This window comes from Gallinula chloropus, assembly GCF_964237585.1.
Source record: "Gallinula chloropus genome assembly, chromosome: 6".
In the NCBI taxonomy this organism is placed as follows: Eukaryota; Metazoa; Chordata; class Aves; order Gruiformes; family Rallidae; genus Gallinula; species Gallinula chloropus.
In genome coordinates this window covers 7478404-7501805 of record NC_140091.1, presented here as the reverse complement: position 1 = coordinate 7501805, position 23402 = coordinate 7478404, and the positions used below count along the sequence as shown (strand labels likewise).

The window sequence follows — 23402 nt, the reverse complement described above, 5'->3', positions numbered from 1 at the left end:
TTGGTTTTTTTCCATTTTTTGAGATGGGAAGGAGGGGTGTGTCTTCAATGAAATAATGGTGGTTAGGGGAGATGGTTGAAAATACAAAATGTGCCAAACAAAACGTAACACCTGAAGTGCCAGGCTTGTAACAAAGATTTGTCTCCCTTTGGCTTCGCTGGTACAGAGTGAAGGGCATGGCATAAAGCAGCAACAGGACTTTGCTCACTGAAACAACTGCACCAATGTGTCAGTAGGCTGAAAAGGGTGTCGGTTTGGGGTGGTGGTGGGTTAAGCTAGGAAGGGGTTGTTTTCAGTTAACACAAAGTAGCTTACAAGTAACAGGCCTTAAATTCCATTACAAGTTTTACATATTCTATGATGTTCAGCTTCATATATTAAAAGGAAAACCTGTTTCTGTGTACCTACTTTTCCTGAGCAAAATATGACAGTGTAACTGTTCTCTTTAAGCCAGTTCTGCAGGCATGCATGCAGACAGCCTTGTTTGTGTTTTACTCCTTATCCTTCACCTTGGAGAAAATACCTTGTTTCTACTTAGTAGTGAGAATCAGAGACCATATGTAAACAACTCGGTGTTGTTGAACTCCAAGGAAAGGAGTGAATGGCCTATAAACTTTGTATCACTTTTTTCTTGTATTCCCATTCCCTGCCTTGCCCACAGCATGTGTCATCTATGGCTTTGTTACCCATGGTCTCTTCCTTACAGAAGTATTGACAAAAGTGATCCTATGAGAGATTATTAAAAAAATCATTGTTTATATTGTAGAGGTTGGTCAGTACGTGTGCCTTGATGATAATAACAGTGCCTGGACATGGAAGCCCATGTTCAGACAGACTGACGTAAGTCCCAGGGCTTTGCATCAGCTACTCCCATTATCCATGTACCTCTGAAGGCTGACAGATGGTTAATGGGGAAGTGAGGCACAGGAGTGTGTGTGTGTATGTGTGTGTACTATACGCACACTCACCCCCCAGATAACTCAGGTTATCCAAACCCTAATTCTATCCTCTTCCTTCCTCTGTAAAACAAAGTTCATTTTCTAGCAAATGGCTTCCTTCTGTCTAGGATTAAATATATTAAGGATTTGAAGTGTTCGGGGTACAGGGTGTCCAGGCTGTATCAAATATTCCAGGTAGACAAGAAGGGGAAGGAATGGCACAGAAAGAATCTTTATAGCTCTTCTGCTGCAGGCTTCTTGCTCGGTCAGACTTCAGCTCGTCCTTGGTTAATGCTGTGTAACTTGGGTAGGGATATTTTTGTCGTGTAACCTGGGCAAGAATGTTTTTACTGAGATTAATTCAGCTCTCCAGGAAGACTGGGTATGTTGCTATTTTATTTTTTTTTCCCTGAAGTTAAATTGATGGGGTGGAATTGCTCCCTAGATATGTTGCAGTTTAAAACAGCCATTTCTTATCCTTACGCCTGCATGTGGACATTTTAGGCATGAACTGCAGTGTTTCCATGGATTTTTAAGGTCTTCCATTGCATAGTTAGCAGCTTCTAGTGCTTTGATCTGATTCCGTAAGACAGAAGCGCTCCCTGTATTTGTGTTACAGCAAACGCTGTATTTTTGGTGGCGTCTGACTTTGAGAAACACACAGATGCTTTTTTGTAGTCCAGGAGACAAAGAAACAAAGCTTTGTGCTTGGGAGGCAGGATCCGTGCCTCCAGGGTACGTCGGGGCACTGGGTGTGCAGCTGCTTTCCCAACCTCCCTCTCTCCTGGTGAGCAGGAGGAGCTGGGTCCCGATTTCCACGGATGGAAATCTTCCACCAGTGCTGTCCCTCTCGTTGGGAGGGATTTTCACACGTTTCCTTTCTCACTGCCTGTGAGCAGAAGCACTTAGATCCCCTGCACACCAGTGCCCAGGGGCACATCGTCTTTCTGCTTGCTGTGCACTGGAGGGTGTGTGAGAGCGTGGCTGAAGTGCAGGACCGCTTGCCTGCCTGCTTGGGCTCTTACTCCTGAGATGAGATGGTCTCAGGTATGAGCCTTAATAAAAAAAGAAAATAAAGATTGCTGTGTTTCTCAGATGTGCAAAATGACTTCAGTAGGAGGCTCGGGGAGGAAGGGATCTGGAAGCGGCTGTCTGTCACGCTGCATTAATAGGATTGATGCTGCAAGGCTGGTACTTGGGAATGGGGAAGAGATTCTGCTCCGGAACGGGTTCTCATGACCCAGTGCTGTGGGAATGAGCACCTGCAGTGCTGACAGCACGGCCTCCAGCCCCTGCTACTTACCCAGCTATTTATCAGGTCCCCTCTTTCTCCTCCAAACACGCACACAGATCTCACTAGTAAAACAGAAGCTGTTGAAATTATTTTGGCCGCTAAAGCGGGCTCGCGCCATCCCCTGCGCAGCAGCAGTTGCACTGTTTTGGTTTTGCCGTCATCTCTGATACCCAGAGGAAAGCTTTACTGTGCCCTCCCATCCTACTGCGATTTGATCCGTCCTTTCTCTTCCTATTTACTGCCTGCTCACTGAGCAATCAAATGAGATGTAAAGGTTGCTGTCTGTTTCTCGGTCAGCTGCTTCAAGGTTAGTGTTAAAACACTGTTTCCTAATTTTTGCATGTTAAACACTTATAAACTTGTTTATAAACAGTAGCAAAAATTATGTGTGTGGCTGTTTCTCACTTGCAAGAGGTGGCCTCGATCCTGCTCTGGCAGGTCAGTCATATTTATTAGGAACTCTGCACAAAGCTATTACACAATTCTGCTGCTGTCAAGCCTCATACAAGCTTTTTGAGTAAACTCTGGGGAAGGCAGGGTGGGGGGGTTGCTGCTTCTCCTTCTTAAAGTAGGATCTTCAGAGCAGCAATTTAAAATTTTAATGTAGGCTTCCACGAGATAATGAAATGGTGAAGCACAGTGTAGGGACTGTAGGGGAAAGCAGGGATGAAATGAGCAGGGGCAGGGGGGAAAGTTGTTTCCCCCATCAGTGAAAGTTGTTCCTGTGCTTAAAAAAAAAAAAGAAAGTACTTAGTCCTTTTTTCTTTTTCTTGTCTCAACAGGGCAGAGTTTAGGGTATGGATTCGTTAACTATATTGATCCAAAGGATGCAGAGAAAGCCATTAACACTTTAAATGGACTCAGACTCCAGACCAAAACCATAAAGGTAAGACAACACAAAACATCTTTTGCTCAATTCAGGAAGTGGGGAAAGTAGTTGAAATGGTTTCTGACAACTTCGTCACTATTTTAATCTCCGTTGTAAGGGGCACTCGGCTAACGAGCTACTCCTTGGAACAATGGGAGGATGCAGAAGGTGAAATACCTCTTCTCTGAAATTGCTGCTGTTGTTAAAAGGAGGAAAGTAACAGGAAAGCATTGCAGGGAGGTTTAAATGTAGAATAAAACAGCCATAGTGATACTGTTACCCATAAACAGAGGTAATGTGATGGTGTATTCATAAGTTACACGCTTTCTTGTGTTTTAATGGGAAATACCTTGACATGGAGATCTCATAGTGACATTCATGTCATTATCAGATGCTGAAAGCATGTTTCTCAAGTTAGAAAATGATATTTAAAAAAAAAAGTCTCTTAATTTCCACATCCTTAGTTTGATTTATTCTTTTTAAAAGCTGGAGGGATTAGAGATCCCGCTGAAGTCTCTCATTTCATTGTTGTAATAGACCATTAGTTATTCAACAACCTTCTTTAGTGGTCTCACAAGAAAAGCAAGTTTCTACGCTGTCACATCTTTTGCTGCATTGTTGATAAAGCTTTTTTGAGACAGTTTACTGAAGAATTCCACATCCTGAGTTCTGACAAATACGGTTTAAGGAATGTGGATCAAAAATTGAAACAAACAGCAGGTCAGATTCAAATGATCTGAAACTGCTTTGGTGAGATTTGAACGCTGGCTTTTAGTTTGTACCATCTTCTTAATTTGTTTTCTGTACTTCATTTGTATTTCAAAGGCAGAAATGTTAAAGAATATAAAAATAGGTTGTTGGGTTTTTTACTTTGGAAAATACTCAGTACAAATGCCGGCAACTGCTTGTCGTGCAAAAAAAGATGCTGTATGGTCAATATTTTAGATACACTTCGCCTTTCTCACTGAAGGCTTTGATTTAGACAAAGTAGCATTCCTTAAAACAGAAATATTTGTCGGGTTCCTGTGCATCTCTAAGGGTTGTTTAAAGTGAGTTTTTTTTCCTGCTTGATTGGAGAAGGCGTGAAGTCTTGAGTTGAGTTATAGAAGTGTTGCAGTGGTTGTGTGGAGTACATAGAAGAAGCTACTTCCAACCTTCCCAGAAACCAGCCAGGTTCCATCCCATATATGTGTATGTGGGCCATATACCAAAACGCTCACAAGCATGGTTCTGTAGAGTTAAATAAAAAAATCTTACAGCAATATGTAAGGTAAAGTGGCAAAATCTGCTGCCTTACCTACTGCTGCAGGTAGAAATTCACGCCCAGATTCATCAGTTACTGTTTACTGCAAAAAGTTGAGCTGTAAGTTGCTCCCTGAATTGCTTTCACAGGCACGTTACCAGGAAAAACACATTTTTGAAGTACCAACCTGTCGAAGTACTTCATTTAAAAACCTGACTTGAACTTGATATATCTAGATCAGTTTTTAATGCAACACTTCTGTGTTTTGAACACTCTGCAGCGCTTCATTGCTTGTCCTGAATACCGATGTTTATTTGTCTCTGTGTTCTTGAGCCGGGGCGATGCTGTTGTATTCATAATAGTGCGAGGTCACAGGAAATGTAGAAGCTGCAAGATTTACCCCATAAATCATGTATGTTTCTCACACAAAAAATTAAACCCTTTTGCCTTCCTTGTTATCATGTCCAATAACATGGTTGTTATGCAGAACTTCCTATGCTGAAGCATCTTTACGGAATGTTTTTTCCGGTTTCTTTTGATTTGGTATAAATTTCAGGAATACAAGTGGCTTATTAGGTTTGGGGTATTACACTTGCTAATAATAACTAGTAGAATTTGATAGAGGACATGACATATTTTTGGGCTTTGGAAAACTCTTAAAATTTGGTAATAAAAGCCACTGACCTAATGTACACGGCCAGGAGCCGCGTAACTTCAGTGACTGGGAAGATACATATAGGCTTTTTGAAATAAAATTGTTTTCAATTAAGTGCTTATGCAGCTCCCTAAAACCAACCCAAGGGAGTCCTCTATTCAAGTAGCCGAGCTTCGGACACACGGACATGTAATTGGCAGTTTCCATTCCAATTTTTAATTGCAGAATTCCATTTGATTACCTCGCTTTTTACCCTCTTGGTTTTTTGTATTTTTAATTACGTTTTGCTATTAGAAACCTGAATAAATTAGTCCTGCTTCCCTGGTACTGAGTGATGAGGATGGAGGTTTTCCAGTGCTCACGCTAAGAGCGGTGAATAGTGTTTCCTACTGCTCCCGGCAGTGCCTGACACCCCTACCTTCCAAAGGGATGAGTTTTACTCAGTGCTGCTGAAGTCCCCTAGCTTTCCTGTTGCCCCTGCATGCCCCTTTTCAGCATCTCGCTGTGGTTCACTGTAAGGTTGAAGTATTTTAATTCATGGAAATACTGTATTAAACTATCAGAGGCGATGACTTTAGTCTAGCTAGATGCCCTTTACAGTTAGTAAAAATGCACTTCTCTGGGTGCATTAAAAAAGCCTGTCTCAAAAGGATGTATAGAATGGGAGTTGGTGGCATATATTTTTGTAGGCTAGAAAATATTTAATTAAATGCTCAAATAACACTGAGCTGGAAAAGTACTGAGTGTTACTTTGTTCTGTTTGCCTCATGAGCGTGGCTGGGTTTTATGCCCCAGAATGAATCTGTAATGTCCTATTGATGGATAGGCTGAACCTTGGCCTCTGCCCATGTACACTGGGGAGCTGCAACCCTGCAGGTAGCACTTCTCTGGCTACCTTTTGTTTGGAAGCTGTTTTGATGGAAGGTTGAAACGAATAATCTGTGAGAGCCCTTTTACAGGGGTAAATTACTTCTGCTTGCCAAGGTCACCTTGGTCCTGCTGGCTGCATCCCATCTCCTTGCTCAGACTGTCATGGGCTCTGCTGTCCCTTGTGCAGAGGCTGAACGCAGGCTGGCTCTGGGAGATCATACTTGCACTTGGTTTTTCACCCTATATTCTTTATTCCTGTTACATAAAAAAACCCACCATATTTTCTGCGTATGTACCCAAATCCTGTCTCTTTCACTTCAGTAACATTTCTGTAGCAGCTTAATGTTCTCTCTCTCCCGATGCCTTGCAAAACAGCCATGCAGTCACAGGAGGAACTGGTTTTATAGCAGGATCAGCAAAACAGCGAGGCACAGTCTGCTCTCAGATGTGCGGACTAAAATAACTGAAGGAATGTTCTTTTTATTATTTCATTGTAACAATAAATAATCCCTTTTCAGTGTAGCAGCTAAAATATTTATGTGCATTTTATTTAAGTCAATGATGCCCTTTCAAGTCAAAGTCGAGAGGTGACTATTTACAGAATATCTGTTTGGGGAAAACAGTGAAGGAAGTGTTATGTGTTTGGTGGTAATAGGTTATACACGTTGTGTTCCTCCTCAGCTGATCATAGTGCATATTTTATTTACGCCATTTCGTAGCAGCAGCATCATCTTGTGAGGGAGAAGGGCTTCACTTTATTTTTACAGCTAAAGCTTGACATAATTCTACAAAACAGCTTAGGATGAGGGAAGATACAGCATGTGTTGAAATAAATATATATTCCAGAAATTGAATCTATTTTTAGAAATTAAATTTGCCCATCCATAAAAGCATTTGAAAGGTCACTGCTGCTGTTGAAGATTGCCTGGCAATTCGGTTGCATCAAATATCAGAAGGAAAATAAGATGTGTGATGCACAGGGTACAGATTGTTTAAACCGTGCTGCTTTGCCCTGAAAAAGGGACAGCGCCTGAAAGGATGCGAAGGAAGTTTTATGGTTTACATGGGGATTCAGGTGACCTGGCTTCATGTTGGGGGATGCTGGAACAGACTTGTGAAAGGAAGTTTGAAATCTAAAGAGCCAGCAAACCCCCTGAAGCGCAGTCTTGTGTCCCCCTCATTCCTTTCCTCTGTCGCCTGAGAAATAGGTTGGCTTCTTCCCTGGCAGGAGCAGGTAGCACGCTGTGGCACTGCTGGAGCTAGCGAGAAGCCTCCAGTGAGGGCAGAAGGAATATAGGTTGATGCCTTCCAGTTTTTAAATCATCAAATCTATCAGATGATATAATACCAACCAGATAGAGCCATTCCTTTGGCCAGAGTTTTTTATCTACTTACTTTACTTTCCACTTAAAAGAATAAATAACATGGAATATAGCTACTGCTTCCTGTTGTTAGTTCAAAATGTCTTTCTGTTCTACTCTCCTGCTTTGATCGGTAGGACTGGATGGTCCTAGTTTAAAATACAGTGAATTAGGGCTGCCAGAGAAAGTACTCCTGTGTTTTCTGGAAATGCAGTAACACTGCGGCTCAAAGATCTCACTATTTATCTTTTTTCTCTGGGTTTATTTTCAAAATGTCAGGTAGTCCACAGAATTCAGGCTCTGAATCTGTCTATGTTAATTCTTGTAATTGTCTGCAAAACTACAAACCGTGCTGTCACTGTAGGGTAACCAAATAACAGCAGCCTCAGACTCCGCTGTCCTACAGAGTCGTGTGTCAGAAGGATTGCCTTGCAGCTGCGCTCCGTGGTGAAGGAGGTGCGGGGAGGAGGCGGCTGCGGCACTGAGCGGTGGGAGCACTTGTGTCTTCTGCACCCTGTCCCAAACTGCTTGGGAGGTGTTGGGGGGGAGTTAAACCCAGTAATGTGAGTTGTAGCTGAGGAGTGCTGGCTTGCTGGTATTTACAGTGGCAGAGCTCTGGTGTTGAGTGCCCTTGTTGCGATCCTCTGCCAAAAACTGTTTTCCACCTGTATTTTCCTGTAGCCTCCTTGGGGGCTCCCTGCCACAGAGCTGGCTGGCCACCACTTGGCAGCTGCTCCTCAGAGAGAGATGTTGTGCAGGGCCTGGTGATATGGGGAGGTGTGTGGGGAGGTGTGGGGATGCCCTGATCTCTGTGAGGGCTGGGGAAAATGAAATACCAAGGGATGGCAGAGAGAGTTTAGGTGTATGAGGGAGAGGGGATGGAGGGTCGGGGGGCAGGAGATGGTGGGGGGATCTGAGCATGTTGGACTGTGGCAAGAGGGATTTGCTTTAAGTTCCCCATGAACACAGTTGCATTGAGGGACGTGGTCTGTGCTGCACTCCAAGAGCTCTGCTGGCTCATCGGCTGCGGATCCAGCAAAGCTTTGTATGGAGGGTAGAGGTGCAAATGAGCGCGTATTGCTTTCCATCCCGCAAAATTCAGATTACAGGCATTTGCAAGCTGCAGATTTGGGGGTGTAGGTGGTTTATACTTCCTTTTTAAATTAAGGTAATGGCTTGTTCTGTTTTGTGGTAGCTCATTTAGTGGTAAGAAGGGGTCATCTGCTGTGTCTGTTGCACCTTGGGACAAAGCCTCAGACAGGAAACTTTAAAGATGCCACAGACCTGGAAAGCGTCCACTAAGTTTACCTTGGTTTTGCTCTTTAGAAGCCTCTGTCTGTGTAACCTTCTGGACTTTGTAGTGCTTGTTAACAAATCCTCCTCCACCCTTCGTGCCTGTAGTTATGCTGCAGCTCAAAGGACTTCAGTGCTGCGTTTGAAGGTTTGGATTTGGCTCTGCTGCTTTCAGCAGGCACCAGAGAGTCTTTAGCTGTTAGTTTTGTACATCTTCTCTTAATCGAGATTTCTTTTAACTGCTTCAGTTTTGCCAACGAGTCCTCTTCATTCCAGAGAGCTGGAGCAATTATTTCTCGTAGTCCTGTCTTGATACAGCTGGAGTGCCTCTAGGTTATTATCTATGGATGCCTTTCCTGAAACGATGGGATAGGCCATTGTATCTTACCTGCAATCATAATTAATCCCAGTTAAATGGTATTGAATCACTCAACAGTAAAGTGCATCGTCACTCCTCTCCACCACCCAGCCAGGGGTTTGGAGAAGAGAAAGGACAAAGCATGCAAGTGATGGATAAGAAAATAATCTGGATTCTGGTCTTCAGCCTCTGGACCAGAGGGCTATTGTGCATGCTTGTTCTGACAAAGTACGTCTTTGAAGCTCATTTATACATGTTACAGCACTTCCAGTGTGATCCATTGGAATAAGAGGCAGCAAGTGAAGGAAGGGCTGCCCCTACTTTACACGTTTGGATCTGGGGTGGAAAAAAGCAAAGTGATTCACTCCCAGTGTCATGCCAGAAATACCACATCTCTGAGTGTCACACAGACACAAAGTGAAGCCTTTCAGAAGGAAGGTCACCGAAGAGTTTAATATTTTTGAATGCTGGAGGCGCTTTCTGGAAATCCACGCAGGGAGTTGCTTAGCACCAGCTGCACCTTGCCTGCTTGTGGCCAGAGAGGTGTCTCGGGGTCACAGGTACCATCAATGGGGGGCTCGGTGCCCTGGGGATGCCTGAGCTGCCGTGCAGCACTTACTGATTAAAGGCTCCTGACTAGTCCTGCGCTCCCCAGGTGAGTAACACCAAGTGCAGAGCAAGACATGTAGAAGTTTAGGCTCTGAAAGATGGGAGGAACTGGGTTACTTGCCAGCAGCTCTTCTGAGCAGAGCAGCATGGCTCCAACAGTGTGGTGTTTCAGGGAAGGACAATGCTGTTGCTCTGAAGAGCAACTTTGGAGCAGACAGGAGTTGACTTTCAGGAGGAGGCTTCTAGAAAGGGACTTAATGTTTGAGAAGTCCAGGATTAGTGTACGAGCCGAAGGCATCTCCCACCCTGAGCGGCAGTGAAAAGGTTAAGCGTTGGTTGCCGCTACGCGTCCAGCGCCTCGCGTCTGTAAGACACATGGGATGCGTTCCTGCCCGCAGGGGCCTTTGCTGTGGGCTCTCACTTGGAAAGACCAGATTGCTTCAATTTACCTTCTGAAGAGTCTCGAGGTTAGGAATCTTTCAAAAAGTTTTCTGTGCGGGGAAAATGGGTAAGGAAATCAATAGGGAAGGTAATTACTTTAACTTGGAGGTACTCTCCGTGCTCCTGAACAAAAATGTGCATCACCATGGAAGATATGAAATGCTGGACCTTATGACTCTGCAGCAGCATTTGGAGACAGTGGTGCAGACTCCCGAGATTGGTGTTTATGCTGAAGAGAAGCCCTTACACAGGCTAATGTTCAATGTCAGAGGAGAAATATCCTAGGAAATGTTTTTTCGCAGTTAGTGTATCTATATTTATAGAAACTAACATCAGAGGCCAGCAAGCCATAAAATGAATTGTACAACATTTTATCATCTTCCTTGCAAATTTGACTGAAGAACTCCTAAATGATCTTATGCAGTGAAATATAACACCATCGCTCGACCTCCAGCTGTCATACAAATGGACAAACATTGCAGTGCCGAGAAGTGCCTGGGTCAGACAGCAGTTTGGTCTTCTCCAGCTCATTTATTTGAATTTTTTGTGGTGCTGGGGTTTCCATATTCTCTTTTTTCCAAACACACTGTTTCATTACAGGGCTGTAACGCTGCCATGAGCAAAAAAAAAAAAAAAAAGTCTTTCTTAAGTGTGAATATAAAGAATTCATGCAGCATCTTCACCCAGTGCTTTGCAGTTTTCATTGGTAAAATGGGAGCTGGTTTTGGCTCCCATTTTAACTTCAACAGCACAGGCAGCTTCTGGAGGGTCACGGTGGGTGACGGCTTCTTTTGGAAACTAATACAGGGGAAGGTGTCAGGTCCTCAGTACTGAGTAATAGCTAGAAAGCAGGATGGCACGGTTTAACAGACTGACTTGTCGTTGGCTGACCTTAAAGGGAGGATGGAGAAGATCCCAAAGCAGGTAAATAATTGACATTACTATCCTTGAGTCCGTTCAGCTCGCCACCTTTTCTCCTTCATATTAAAGATGACCAAGTTGCTTTTGGCAGGCTCCCCTGCAACCTGAATGTTTAGTTGCAGGAGGGAATAAAAATCAGACCCCAGCAGTGATAGGTGTTTGCATGTGCTGTGAGTAGGTGGATTTGTGAGTGTGTGTGCAGTCCCTTCTGATGTGTGTCTGCATGGCCCACAAGAGCAGAGCTTTTTCTGTATGGGGAAGATTGTGTGTGTGTGTGTGTGTATATATATATATATATAAAAAATGTCAGGCAGCCAGTGCTCTGGGAAGTGCTGTTTTTTACATATCCCAATACTTTTCATCTTCCCTCTAACGTGGCATTTGGTTAATGAATGTGCCAGAGTGAGAAAACCCAAAGGAAACCCCTGGCTGTTTTCCCAGGAACTTTATTAATTTTGCAGCTCTCAGTTTTAAGGAATAGGTGAGGTCCCTACCCCCACGCCAGAGAGGCTCTTAAGCCTTTTTTTTTAAACTGTAATTCCTAAAGTAGGTTAAACTGTAGGTGTCTGAACCCTTACAGTACCCTTTCAAGGTAGGGCATCTGCAGAGCAGGGGGAGAGATTCTGCTTTGATGACTGTCCTGGCACAGGGTATGAACAAGAAGCCACCGTTGTGGGGCCACCAAACCAAGCACTGGCAAAAGCAGGGGTTTTTGTCATGGCATCTGTGAGTGAAAGCTGAGTGTAGTTACCCCTGGTTTCCCCATGCACCAGGCCTGAGCTTAGTTACATAAAAGCCAAGCAGTGCCGTGTGTGTTCTTGTCCTGGAGCATCAGAGGGGTGTTTGGGACCAGCAATTAAGTGACATAAATGCTGTGTCTCATCAGGAGCCCATGGGCTGTGAGGTCCTAAATCGCTGAGGCACATAATAGTTTCCACCCCGATATACTTCTGCCTTTCAGCACTGAAGGTTTCTCTGCTCATTGCGCCTGCTTGTGCTGTGGTGCTGTGCCTGAGCTTGCTTCAGTTGATGCAAATGTTTTATCTAACCTCTTTTTCACATTTCTTTCCCTAAATTTTTCCACCTCCTCTCTAGCCTTCTCTGTAAATGTTAGATTTAAAAGGTTATGTACAAACATGCAAGTTATAAAGAAGTTGCCAAAAACCTTAAAATCTAGAGTCTTTAGAGTTTGTCTGCTATTATGCAGAGAAGATTGTGGAAGCAAATGTTAGTCATTCACATCATTTTCTGTGTTGAGTCAACATCTATTTTTAGGTGTGAAGCACATAAAGACAGCTCTTTGACACATAAACCACATAGAGACATCCATTTGACATCACTTGTGTTTGGGCTAAGGCTGGGGAAGAGGGGAAGACAATTGCTGGATGTGTTGTAGTCATGATGGGGACCCCCATTTACCCTCCGAGACACACTTTAAGATGTAATACAGGAATGTACTGATCTGTTTATATTTAAATAAATAAAGATGAAGTGCAGAATACTCAATCCAGTGTTATTTCGGATGTGCTGCGAAGTAATTCATGATCCACGCTGAATACTTGCCATTAGGCTTTATCCAGGAAGTATTTTTATTATGTTAAATGTGTGTTTTCTAAATGTATATATTACTTTAAAGAGCAGAGCGCTTTTTATGCACATATTGTAATTACAAATCTGATTCATAGGTAGAAAAGCAGCTGAGAGACTTGATTTAATAATTTTCCAACAGCATGCATGCAGTGCCTCTGCTAGATTTGGTTGTTTGCTTGGTCGTAATAGTTGATGGTCTGGTTCTGGGCTTATAGTGCAAGGGAACTTCTCGTGATAAATAGCAGATATGACAATGAGTGTCAGTATACAGTTCCCCCAGCAGATGTTCATTTAGTCTAATTTCACCAGTACTTTACTGTTCATCCAGAACAGATCTTGCCAGCTCAGGATGAAAACAACAAAGAGCTAGCACAAAAGATCACTCTGCAAATAACCTGATCTGTTTCAGCCACTTGGGTGGGGCGGTCGAAGGGGGGGAACATGCTGGAACTTCAGAGTGCTGTGTATGTGCTAAGGTTATTGCACGTTGGATACAGCAAATCATCCATACACCCACAAGCCATAGGGGTAAGTTTACCAAGCCCTGTGTAGGAAGCTGTGCACTGATCTACCTCAGAATAGTTATTTTATGCCTGCACTGAAAGAACCCTGGCGTTGGGTGTTAAGGGCTCCCTGGCTCTTCCTTTGCTCTCCTGGCCTTTCCTGGCTGCTTTGGTGTTGCAGCACAGGCAGCCTGGAGGTTGCTGCTTCCGAAAGAACGGAACACAGGCTGCCTGTTGGAAATGCAAAGGGTGGTTCTGTTTTACTAATGCACCTCTCCTCTTCTTCAATCCATAGGTGTCGTATGCCCGTCCAAGTTCAGCATCGATCAGAGATGCGAACTTGTATGTCAGCGGCCTTCCGAAAACAATGACCCAGAAAGAGTTAGAGCAGTTATTCTCACAATATGGGCGCATCATCACCTCACGGATTCTGGTTGATCAAGTCACAGGTTAAAAGAAAACTTTTTATGCATGGCTTTCTGGAAATGCAGCCTCTTGCTGGCAGTCGAGTCTTAAGGCTACTGTAACGTGCAGTACCTGGTTCTTTTTTAACATAACTGTTGGGAGGAATAACTGCTGCCTCTTGAATGAGGGATCTCAAAATGTAGGATGTTGTTTACTTAACATAACTGTATTAAATGTGGTGGGGGCTGATTTTGGAGTGTGTGCTGGGGAAGGTGTTTCTTTATAGGGCTGCCTTTAATTTGCAAGCTTTGTATTCTGTGAAGCCAAAACCAGCGTTCAGTGGCTGTTCCTACAAATATTTGTTCCTACAAATATTCATCTGCTCATGTGTTTTTACTTCCCAGGGGTTTCTCGAGGTGTGGGATTTATCCGTTTTGATAAGAGAATAGAGGCAGAAGAAGCCATAAAGGGACTAAATGGCCAGAAGCCTAGTGGTGCTACAGAACCAATTACTGTGAAGTTTGCCAATAACCCCAGCCAGAAAACAAGCCAGGCACTCCTTTCACAGCTGTATCAGTCTCCCAACAGACGCTACCCTGGACCACTTCACCACCAGGCTCAGAGATTCAGGTAATTACCTGGAAAAGAACTGAAGTTCCACCAGTGACGACAATGTGGGGCAGGTGCTTTGCAGGAAAATATGCTTTAGTTGCGTAGGCTGACCTGATTTTCTTTGTAAAATTAAATATTCTTTCCTGGAGAATGAGGAGGAAAATCTGCTGACAGCAGTAGTCATGTTATATTTACTAAAACAGCTGAAGTACTGTACAATCAGATCTCATGAAGTCTCATAGAAAAAGGGAGGACAGAATAGAGTTACACTGATAATCAAATGAGCAGTGACTATCCTGTTGTGTCTCATTTTTGGGGTAGTGCTTTTATTTTCTACTATATTATTACAGTTTTGATGCAGCTTAGACTTTGATGTTAATGACAGCGGATTGGTAGCAGGAAAAAAGCTGAGTCCGTGCCAGTCAGCAGCAGTATCATTAAATTTATTAGCCTGAGATACCTGCTTTTAGTATAGAGAGACCTTGTATTAGTCTTCAGTGTGATACTTCAGATACTCTCAGGGAATTTTGACGCTTTGCACTCAGAATACACAGCTTCCATCTGATGTGTAAGCCAGAGTTAGCCATACATGATGTTCTTGTTACTTTTACCTTTGATGATAATTTTTAGGCAACCTAGCGTTCAAATAAAGGGTCTGCCTTCAAAGAAAAAGAACCAGGACACACTCCTGTAACTTGAGTCGAATACTGGCTGTAGAGAATTATTCAGAAGTCATTTTAGTTTTTCAGTGATGAAAAGTGCTAATGAATTAAACATCACTTTGAAAAAAAAAGTCATTATTAAATTCAGACTTGGTGTGTGTCTTGGCACGCAGCTGTGTCCATTGAGGTGACCACCAAGTCATTCCATGGATAGAGGGGCTTTAGCCTGCTCCCATGGAAAGCAGATGATTGCATACTGACAAACTTGGTGGTCATTTAGATATTATGTATTGTGGAGGATTAATAATGAAGAAATGTAATACAGTGAGGAGAAAGTATTATATTAAAGCAGTTAGAATCAAAAATCTTACCAGTTCCAGCAGTTTTGCACTGTCACATTTTATTTCCAAGTTAACTGTAAGTAAAAGGTGAACAGTTTAAGTATTTGCAAAAATTCATAGCAATACTGCCTAAAAAAGGCAAATCAGAAGTGGATTATTTTTAAAACCAAACCCTGGAAATAAAAGTTTTCTCTAAGAGTGTAGACAAGTTAAAAATTACTTAAAATGCTGCGGTGGAAGTTGAAGCACAACCTCAGACTTAACAAAGCAGGCTGGGAGTTGTTAGGCTCCTTAGATGTGTGGGAAACTTGTTGAACGTTTCTTCTTTGAAAATGGAACGCTATTAATAATAGTTCCATTGAGCGATCTTGCCATCTGTGAGACATTAACCCAAAGACCCTCCTTCTCTTTTCAGGCTGGACAATTTGCTTAATATGGCCTATGGCGTAAAGAGGTAATTAGAATTCCACAGATTGCCAGATGTCCGTGTTGGCACAGATTGGTGCTACAATTTATTTTTTTTAATTCACTAACTTTATTTTCATTTTTTTTTAATCCTTCTTTTCTTCCACCAGCATGTCAAATTCTTTTTAAGTTTGGACTTCAGTTCGTTTTGTTACTTTAAAGGCCACACATGCAAATTCTGTGGGTTTTTTCAACCTTTTTTTTATTTACAGGTGGGCTTCTCAAATGGTTTAGGTGCAACAGCTACAGGCATTCAAACTGCAGTTGTCCTGCTAAATGGTATTTTTTTCAGAATTAGAACTATTAAGTCTTTTAACTAATCACGGATCTGATAATGGAAAAAAATTTAACAGTCAAGCCCAGAATTACACTGCTGTTGTCTGAATCTCACAGCTCTGCATCTGGCATCACAAGTTTGACTTGAAAAAAGTCACAGAATCATTAGGTTGGAAAAGACCTTTGAGACCGAGTCCAACCATAAATGTAGCTGTGTGCACCTTAATCAGCCCTAAGTTCCTTTTGTTACAGGTTTAATACTTTGACATTTTCTCAGTGTGTGAGCTTTGTTTTTTGTTTTAAAAACCTCTGTGTGTGTGTGTGTGTGTGTGTGTGTGTGTGTGTGTGTGTGTGTGTGTGCACGTGTGTGTGAAAGTCTGGCTGATTTGTAAACATTTGTGCTGTGTCATCAGTGTTCACTGTTTGATCTGGTAGCTGAAATGAGTTGACCTGCTGTTAGTGTTTCTCCTGATGGCACACATCAACGCAAGCGAACCTTGCAGCACAATACAGGTGTGGTCTTACTCCTGATGTTACCATAAGATGTCCATCCACCCCCCACAATTAAGATGAAAAAACACTACTTAATCTTTTGAAATGGTTACTCACCACATTAGAAAGTTATTTGAGCTTTTAAAAAAGCTCACCCTGTAAGATGGTATGGTAAGTATGTCTTTTACTCTAGCTAGCAGTGGACAGTAGTGTGGGATTTAATTGCTGCCACAGTAGCTACCATACAAATGGTGAGTCTTAAGACTACTTACAGAAGCAGTAATCAGAACAGAGGCGGTGTTCTTCCCAGAAGCACTCCTGGTGTTCATTAGTACATTTGTTACGTTCCTGATACTCGTAGCAGTGATGGTGGTACGATGAGTCAGACCTTGCCACCTGATTTTATCACATGCTGCCTCTCCTGCGTTCTCCCCTCTCCTTTCGTTTCTTGATGTGGTGCCCAGAGCATGGCACAACACTCAGCCTCCAGGATCTGCCAGGTACAAGTCATGTCAGAAGGGTGGGCTTGTTCTGGGAGTTCCCTGGGGTTTGCTGCCCTGCCTGGAATTGGACTGGTCTGCGATGCAGGACCAACAGGGCTTAGTCTGAACCAGTGAAGGTTTGAATTTGGATTTTGGGTTACCTGCAGAGGGAAGGGGTGCGATGTGGCTTTTTTAGGCTATGCATCTGCTTGCTTAGTATTCACTCTGCAATGTTAGTCTTAAAAGGCAATGTTGTTTTAAGCTATTTTGTAGGCATGTTAAATTGTTGTCTCTTCCCAGCAAGTCCTGGTAACTTGTACTTGCACTAGCAGAGCCTGGGGTCACACACAAAATACTGTATTGATAAAAATCCCTGAGATGGCCCCTAGTGTAGTGTTCCTGGGTTTGGGGATTGGTTTGTTGTCTCCCCTCATTAATTATGTGGTACTGAGATGTGCCGATGTGGGGAAAAAGTCTTGCTGGCACTAATTTGATAGCAAAGCTACTTATGTGTGAGGTTATCTTGTACTTGTGTCAATAGGCTGGCACTGGTTTCTTGGATCTACGGCACCTCCTGTGCTGGTGGTACGTACACAGTTGAGAGCTGCATAGGTCCTGAAGGCTTCCAGGGAAGAGCTGCTCTCCAGCGAGCTGTAGGGAACTGTAACCATTTACATGAGTGCAGCGTTCCTTCAAAATGCAAAACTTCATAACATGGGGTGTAGGCACACAGCACTGGGTTGTGCAGCCTTCACAGTAACATCACCGTGGGGCAGCGCATACGTCAGTGCTGTGCTTCCTGTTAATTGAAGGAGAGTTTGCAGGCTTGTGTGTGTTACTGGCACAGCTGGCACTTGTCAGCAGTGGGCTTCATGTCCCATCTTCCAGATTTCAAAATACATTTGTTGGCTTGAACAGGCTCTGAGTCTTGGCCATTTTCCTTACAATACACGTGCAGTGGAAGGAGAGGCCTGAGTTGGCTTTGTCCAGCTGTCTGTTTTCAGTGGCTGGGGGAACAGCATGGGTTAGAGCCCCACAGAACCGCCATGAGAAGGAAGAACCACTTGTTTGAGCGTGCGGGAGAGAAGGTGAAGGATGTTGAGTGTAGGACTTACAAAAATGAAGTTCAGTTGGAAAATTGCCACGTATTTTTAATAAACCGTCTGCAGCCCTGCACGTATGTCTGAGGATCCAGTGCTGTGAGCAAACTGCTCATTTACAGTGTAGCTACAGCCCAGTGATCTTCCTCAGCTTAATATATACGTTCTAAATGTCACCTTTTCCTTGAATGTGTACAAAGTGCCATCAGGAGTCAGCAGAATGGTGAGCAGCCCTAGTTTTTTTCTGGTTAGTTAATACACACTGTGTAATACTGTGCAAGTTGCTAAATGTATGTGGAAGTCTTAATGAGTGTAAAAGGAGGAGTGTTTCGGGAGAGCGCAAGAGCTCGCTCAGCCACACTGAGCCCCCCCCCCTCCGCTCCCTCAGTCATCACTCAAAATCCTGAGGAATTATTATTCAGTGCTGGTATTAAAGCTCATCATACTGAAGGTACATGTGAAACTGGATTTTTATTAAGACATTTCCTCTGTGCAGTTGTTATTTTAAAGCATATCCCAAAGTGTAGCTTCAGAAAGCATGTCATTTTTTTTTTTTCAAACTGATGAAAGGAAAATTATGTTGATCCTGAGGGCTGGTGCTGCTTAACATCTTCATTAATAACCTGAGTCACGGGCTGCAAGGCGCCCTCCTTGCATTAATGGGTGACACGAAATTGGTGAGGGAGCAGGGGCAGTCACCGTGCTGTTGGCCACGGCTGCCACTGGGGAGACCCTGACAAGCTGGAGAAGCGTGCCGACATCCAGGAAAAGTAAATGCCGACTTTAGTCCCCAACTGCTGGCATCAGCTTCCTAGGAGGGGCATTAGAAAGAAGGTGAAGCCGAGCTCTTCTCAGCTGCACAAGGACAAGAGTCAACAGGAACAGGCTGTGGCAGGCAAGGTTCAGCTGTGTATAAGGGAGTGAGGGTGGTAGAGCCCTGGAGCAGGGGATCCAAGCTGTGAAGTTTCCATCCTTGGAGGGCCATGAGCAGCAGATCTGAGGAGTTAGCCGTGCTTGGAGCAGGAGGTTGATGCGTATAGGTCCTTCCCAACCTGTATTAATTCTGTGGTAGTTCTGGTTAATGACCCACTGCCTGGATTCAGCTTCACAATTCAGATGTGTAAGTTAAGAAAACAGAATCCAAAAGACAAAGGGGTGGGGGGGAAGCTGGGGTGTGCAGTGTTAGTTTTCTAGGAACTCATCTCTACGTCGACTTTATGAAGAACCCCAGAGCCTGTCATGGACATGAATCTCAGCGTGAAGGTGTTACTTGACATGCTCATTATATTTGTGTGCTGCTTTACTTACTGTACAGATGCTGCATAAATCTTTCATATGTGGCCAGCGTTAGGACTGTTTTAACTTGATTTTTTTTCCCCAGGGTTTGTCAGTTCAGGGCTACGTTAGGAGGGGAATTAAAATCTACCACTTAGACATCTCTCTAAACATAATAGTATTTTTAGCTAAAGAGGTTACTGTTGTAGCTGAATCCTGACAGTGGCATTTGTTATCCCTTAAAATAAGTCTTGAGGTTTATGGTGGGTTTTTTCCACTGCAAACCGGTTAAAAGTGAAGCGCTGGCTCTCCATTGCCCTGACACTGCATTATTTTAGTGGCCGAAGTGGGAAATTCCTACAGGCCTATTAAATGATCTTGTACTGATAGCAGCATGTGCAGGGCCCTCTTTGACTTCTTAGGTTGTCCTTAAGCATCTCAATTAGATCTTTGTATACACCTAAGTAGGGCTTGTCTTCTGAAAGGAGGGCGTTTATGCCCAGATCTGGTCTGTCTTTTTAATGCAGTTCCCTTCCACTTAAGTAGGAGTTAGAGACGCAGGGTGGCTGTGTAGTCATCTTCCAGGGATAGGATCGAGAACCTTCATTAACACTGGCTTATTTATTTTAGTCTTGGTTCCGTGTAGTTTGTGCCAAGAGATCTATTTAGAATAGACCCCTCTTTTTACTTGGTAGGTTTTCTCCGATCACAATTGATGGTATGACGAGCCTTGTCGGAATGAATATCCCTGGTCACACTGGGACTGGATGGTGCATCTTCGTCTACAACTTGTCTCCCGACTCGGATGAGAGCGTGCTGTGGCAGTTGTTTGGTCCCTTCGGAGCAGTCAATAATGTCAAGGTGATCCGTGATTTCAACACCAACAAGTGCAAGGGATTTGGCTTTGTCACCATGACCAACTACGACGAAGCTGCCATGGCGATTGCCAGCCTTAATGGATACCGTTTAGGAGACAGAGTATTGCAAGTTTCCTTTAAAACCAATAAAACCCACAAATCCTGAATTTCATATCCTTACTTACTAAAATATATATATATAAATATATATACGAACAAAACAAAACACAAAAAAAAACTCTTCAAGGCTTATATTCAACCATGGACTTTATAAGCCAGTGTTGCCTAAGTATTAAAACATTGGATATCCTGTGAGGAACAGGAAAGGATTTTATAATGCTTAGAAAAAAAAAAAACCTTTGATGCATTGAATGTTCTTTCATAGCTGTCGTTGTTGAATATAATATACATAGATAACAATGTGCAGGGATTTTTACCCGGCCAGCTAGTTTTACTACCTTCCTTGAAGGTGGGTCTTTTTAAGATGACCATTCACTCATTTGAAAAAATAATAGAACAAAAACAATTTTTACAAACTAATGGGATTAAAAGCGAGAAAATTTTGTTTTCTTTTCAGTTTTTCAAAACATTGATTGAATCAGATTGGTAAACCCCCCCACAAAAATTAAAGAGGAACAATAAAAATTGCAAAAAGAAGAACATAATTTTGCAACTTTTTTTATTTTTCCTTTTTTCTTTTGTATCATGTGAACTAAACAGTCTTCTGTTAGGGAATGGGGTAAAGGGGGATACCTGATGACATAACAATTTAAATAACATTAACAATGTTGCCAAAGAGGTGGTCTCTTTGCTGAAAATGGGTTTCAAGAAAAATCTATTTTTATAAAATATAAAGAATTTTTACAAGAGAATCTGGATTTGAGAAAAAATATTTTGACTGGCTAATTTAGGGGAAATTGACAACTTTGTCATGTTCATACTGCACTGGTAACTTTTTAGAGATCAAGATGTGTGTTTTAAACTGGATTAGTAGATTGTTTTTTGAAGGATGGGCTACAAACAGATGATCTTCGTATCTTTTCATAGCATGTAATAAAAATATTAAATACAGTACGGGAGAGTGTTCTTCCCAGGCACGCAGTTACCCACAGTCAAAACCCAAAAGCAAGGAGATGAGTTGCAAGATGGTTTTTCTTTAAGTCATCAGTATGGGATATCAGCAGAACAAAAGTTAAAAAAATTAATTTTTTGATCAAAAACTTCCTTGGTTTGAGCAGTAGGTGCTACAAAATTATTTACATATCTTAGTATCATAGTTAAATGTAATGTGTTTAGAAAAAATACATTTGCTTTAAATTTGTTAAGAATTTTCAAATTCACTTTATAGCCCAAGCTAATATAATTGGGCTGTGTTGGCACATTTGGAACACTGTTTATGTTGCTTGAAACACTTATTTATTTAATTGCCGATGTGATGCATATGGCCAAAATCAAATATAGCTAGTTTGGCTAGTCTACTTATTTGTTTACTTAAACTATGGGAAGAAGCATATTATTGTGTCATTTTGTTGTGTGTGTATGTGTATATATAATATAAATATATATATATATAAAGTTATTTTTTCTTTTGGTTAATTTATTATAAGTTGTAACACTTTGCTAGTTTTGTTTGTATATGTCTTAAAATGTTTTCTTATGATACTTAAGTGACAGAGGTATCAAGGTAACTTGTGTAGAAATATTGTTTGATATATTGTCATGTTTGTTGTGAATATTTTTTCTTACTGCACAGTAGAAAAGAAAACAACTGGGTCTTTATTTTAATGTAATTCAGATTGGGGAAAACAGAGCTAAGGGAACAAAATGACTGAGGGGGTGCTCTCCCATGTCCAGTGCACTGATCATTTTAGTATGTTTGTGCTTTGTACGGTTATATATTTAAAACAAAAAAGGGTCATGCTCTTCCCTGAGTACTAGAAACAGTTACTCGCTATGCATAATCTAGTTGATAGTTAAATTTGCTATTGCTTTTCTTGTCTTGTTATATAAAATCTTTTCAATACAAGTTTAGTCTTAATGGTAATAAAACGTTATGGTTATTTATAACTTGTGCTTATTTTGTGCATTTTTTCCATGCTATACCCACTAACTGCATGTAGACTAAGTATTGTTTTTTCACACTGAAGAGGCAAACTTTTGTAGTAGACAAATAACTAAAGCAAAGGCTGCATCATAATTTTATCAGTTCTTTACGTTAACAATGTTAGATTTTAGTTTAAAGGAACACTCATTCAATGTTCAGGGAAACCTTTATACATCATCTGCTATGAATGAGCGCAGTTTGCTGGGAAAGTTTTGATGCATTTGCTAAGCATTAGTGGGGAAGGCATGTCAGAATCTTTTCTCTACGATGTGTTTTACTATCTGAATAATAATAATAATTTAAAAAATCTTTCTTAGGACCAGGCAGTTGTATACTTTAGTTATAATGAATGACTTCATGTTAACCTTGCTAGTTTAGATCATTTCTGAGGGAAAGTATTGTAAATGTTTTTTTCATAACCTTGTTGTGTTTGAATTATTTGTACTTTAATTGTCCAGACAATAAATGAAAGTGTGTAGAATGGCTATGGACTTTCCACCTTTTTAACTGTGTTCAGATGTTTTAGTAATCCCAGCCTCACCTCAAACGAGGTAGATGTTAAGAGTCTGCTTTCAGAAGCAAGGTCTTCTAGTGGAACCAGGTTGAGCATATTCATTATTTGTTTTTCTTTCTGAAGGTTAGCAAGAATGGGCCATTTAATTTAAGCTGTCGAACACCAAATACCAAACTGTAACTGTAACTTTTACTTGAATGTGGAAGATACTGAAGGATTTCTACTATATACAGTATTTTTACACAATGAAAATATTAACTCAGTCAATAGCAACACTTAACAAAAGTAGCAAGCCAGTTTCAGCACTAATAATACAGTTTTAAGCCATCATTTAGTTTGACTTTTCTATGAATATGCGACGGTTGTCATGCGATATGAACCAGTGTACATTCTCTGCTGTACAACAATATTGATGATCACATTCCAAATTTTATTCTTTTCACCATGTGTTATACCTAGAGTTGGTACTACTTTCAGTTGACTTGTTTAAATCCCATTAATACAAATATTCACTCCATGTTTATGTTCTGTAACATTCACTAATGAGAATATGTACCTTGTAAAACCACAGCATTGAATTTCCTATCTGAGATTAGGAAAACTCTATCTGAGGGCCGGACGGACTGTGTGGTCCTTCGGCTCCTTCACCTATTAATAAACTCGTGTTTTTGTGAGATTAAGTTACCATGTTGGTTATAATAATTAATTTCAGGCCACAGAATGAGTTTTTTCTTAGATTTTACAGCTTGCTTCATCCATTCTTAAATCAACTTTTCCATCCCATAGCAAAATACAGAAGTTAGTAATCTGCTGTTTAAAGACCAGGCCCTGAAAAGCATCGTCCTTCCATCCATCGCTATATCTGTGTGCAGA

At 41.8% G+C, this 23402-nt stretch overlaps 1 protein-coding gene across 3 annotated transcripts in view; it reads left to right on the top strand.

The window, feature by feature from the left end:
- ELAVL4 (ELAV like RNA binding protein 4) overlaps nt 1–20077 on the top strand; it is a gene marked incomplete at both ends in the record, with an annotated part of 61688 nt that extends 41611 nt beyond the window's left edge. The window contains 5 exons of one of the 3 annotated variants that reach the window (XM_084266337.1): nt 3015–3118; nt 13240–13393; nt 13754–13979; nt 15380–15418; nt 19750–20077. In XM_084266337.1, coding sequence (XP_084122463.1) covers nt 3015–3118; nt 13240–13393; nt 13754–13979; nt 15380–15418; nt 19750–20077 — 851 coding nt within the window. Of the gene's footprint in view, nt 1–3014; nt 3119–13239; nt 13394–13753; nt 13980–15379; nt 15419–19728 lie in introns of all 3 variants that reach the window. The other 2 variants (XM_084266336.1, XM_084266338.1) reach the window with 2 other exon arrangements.
- Nucleotides 20078–23402: the final 3325 nt, after the last annotated feature.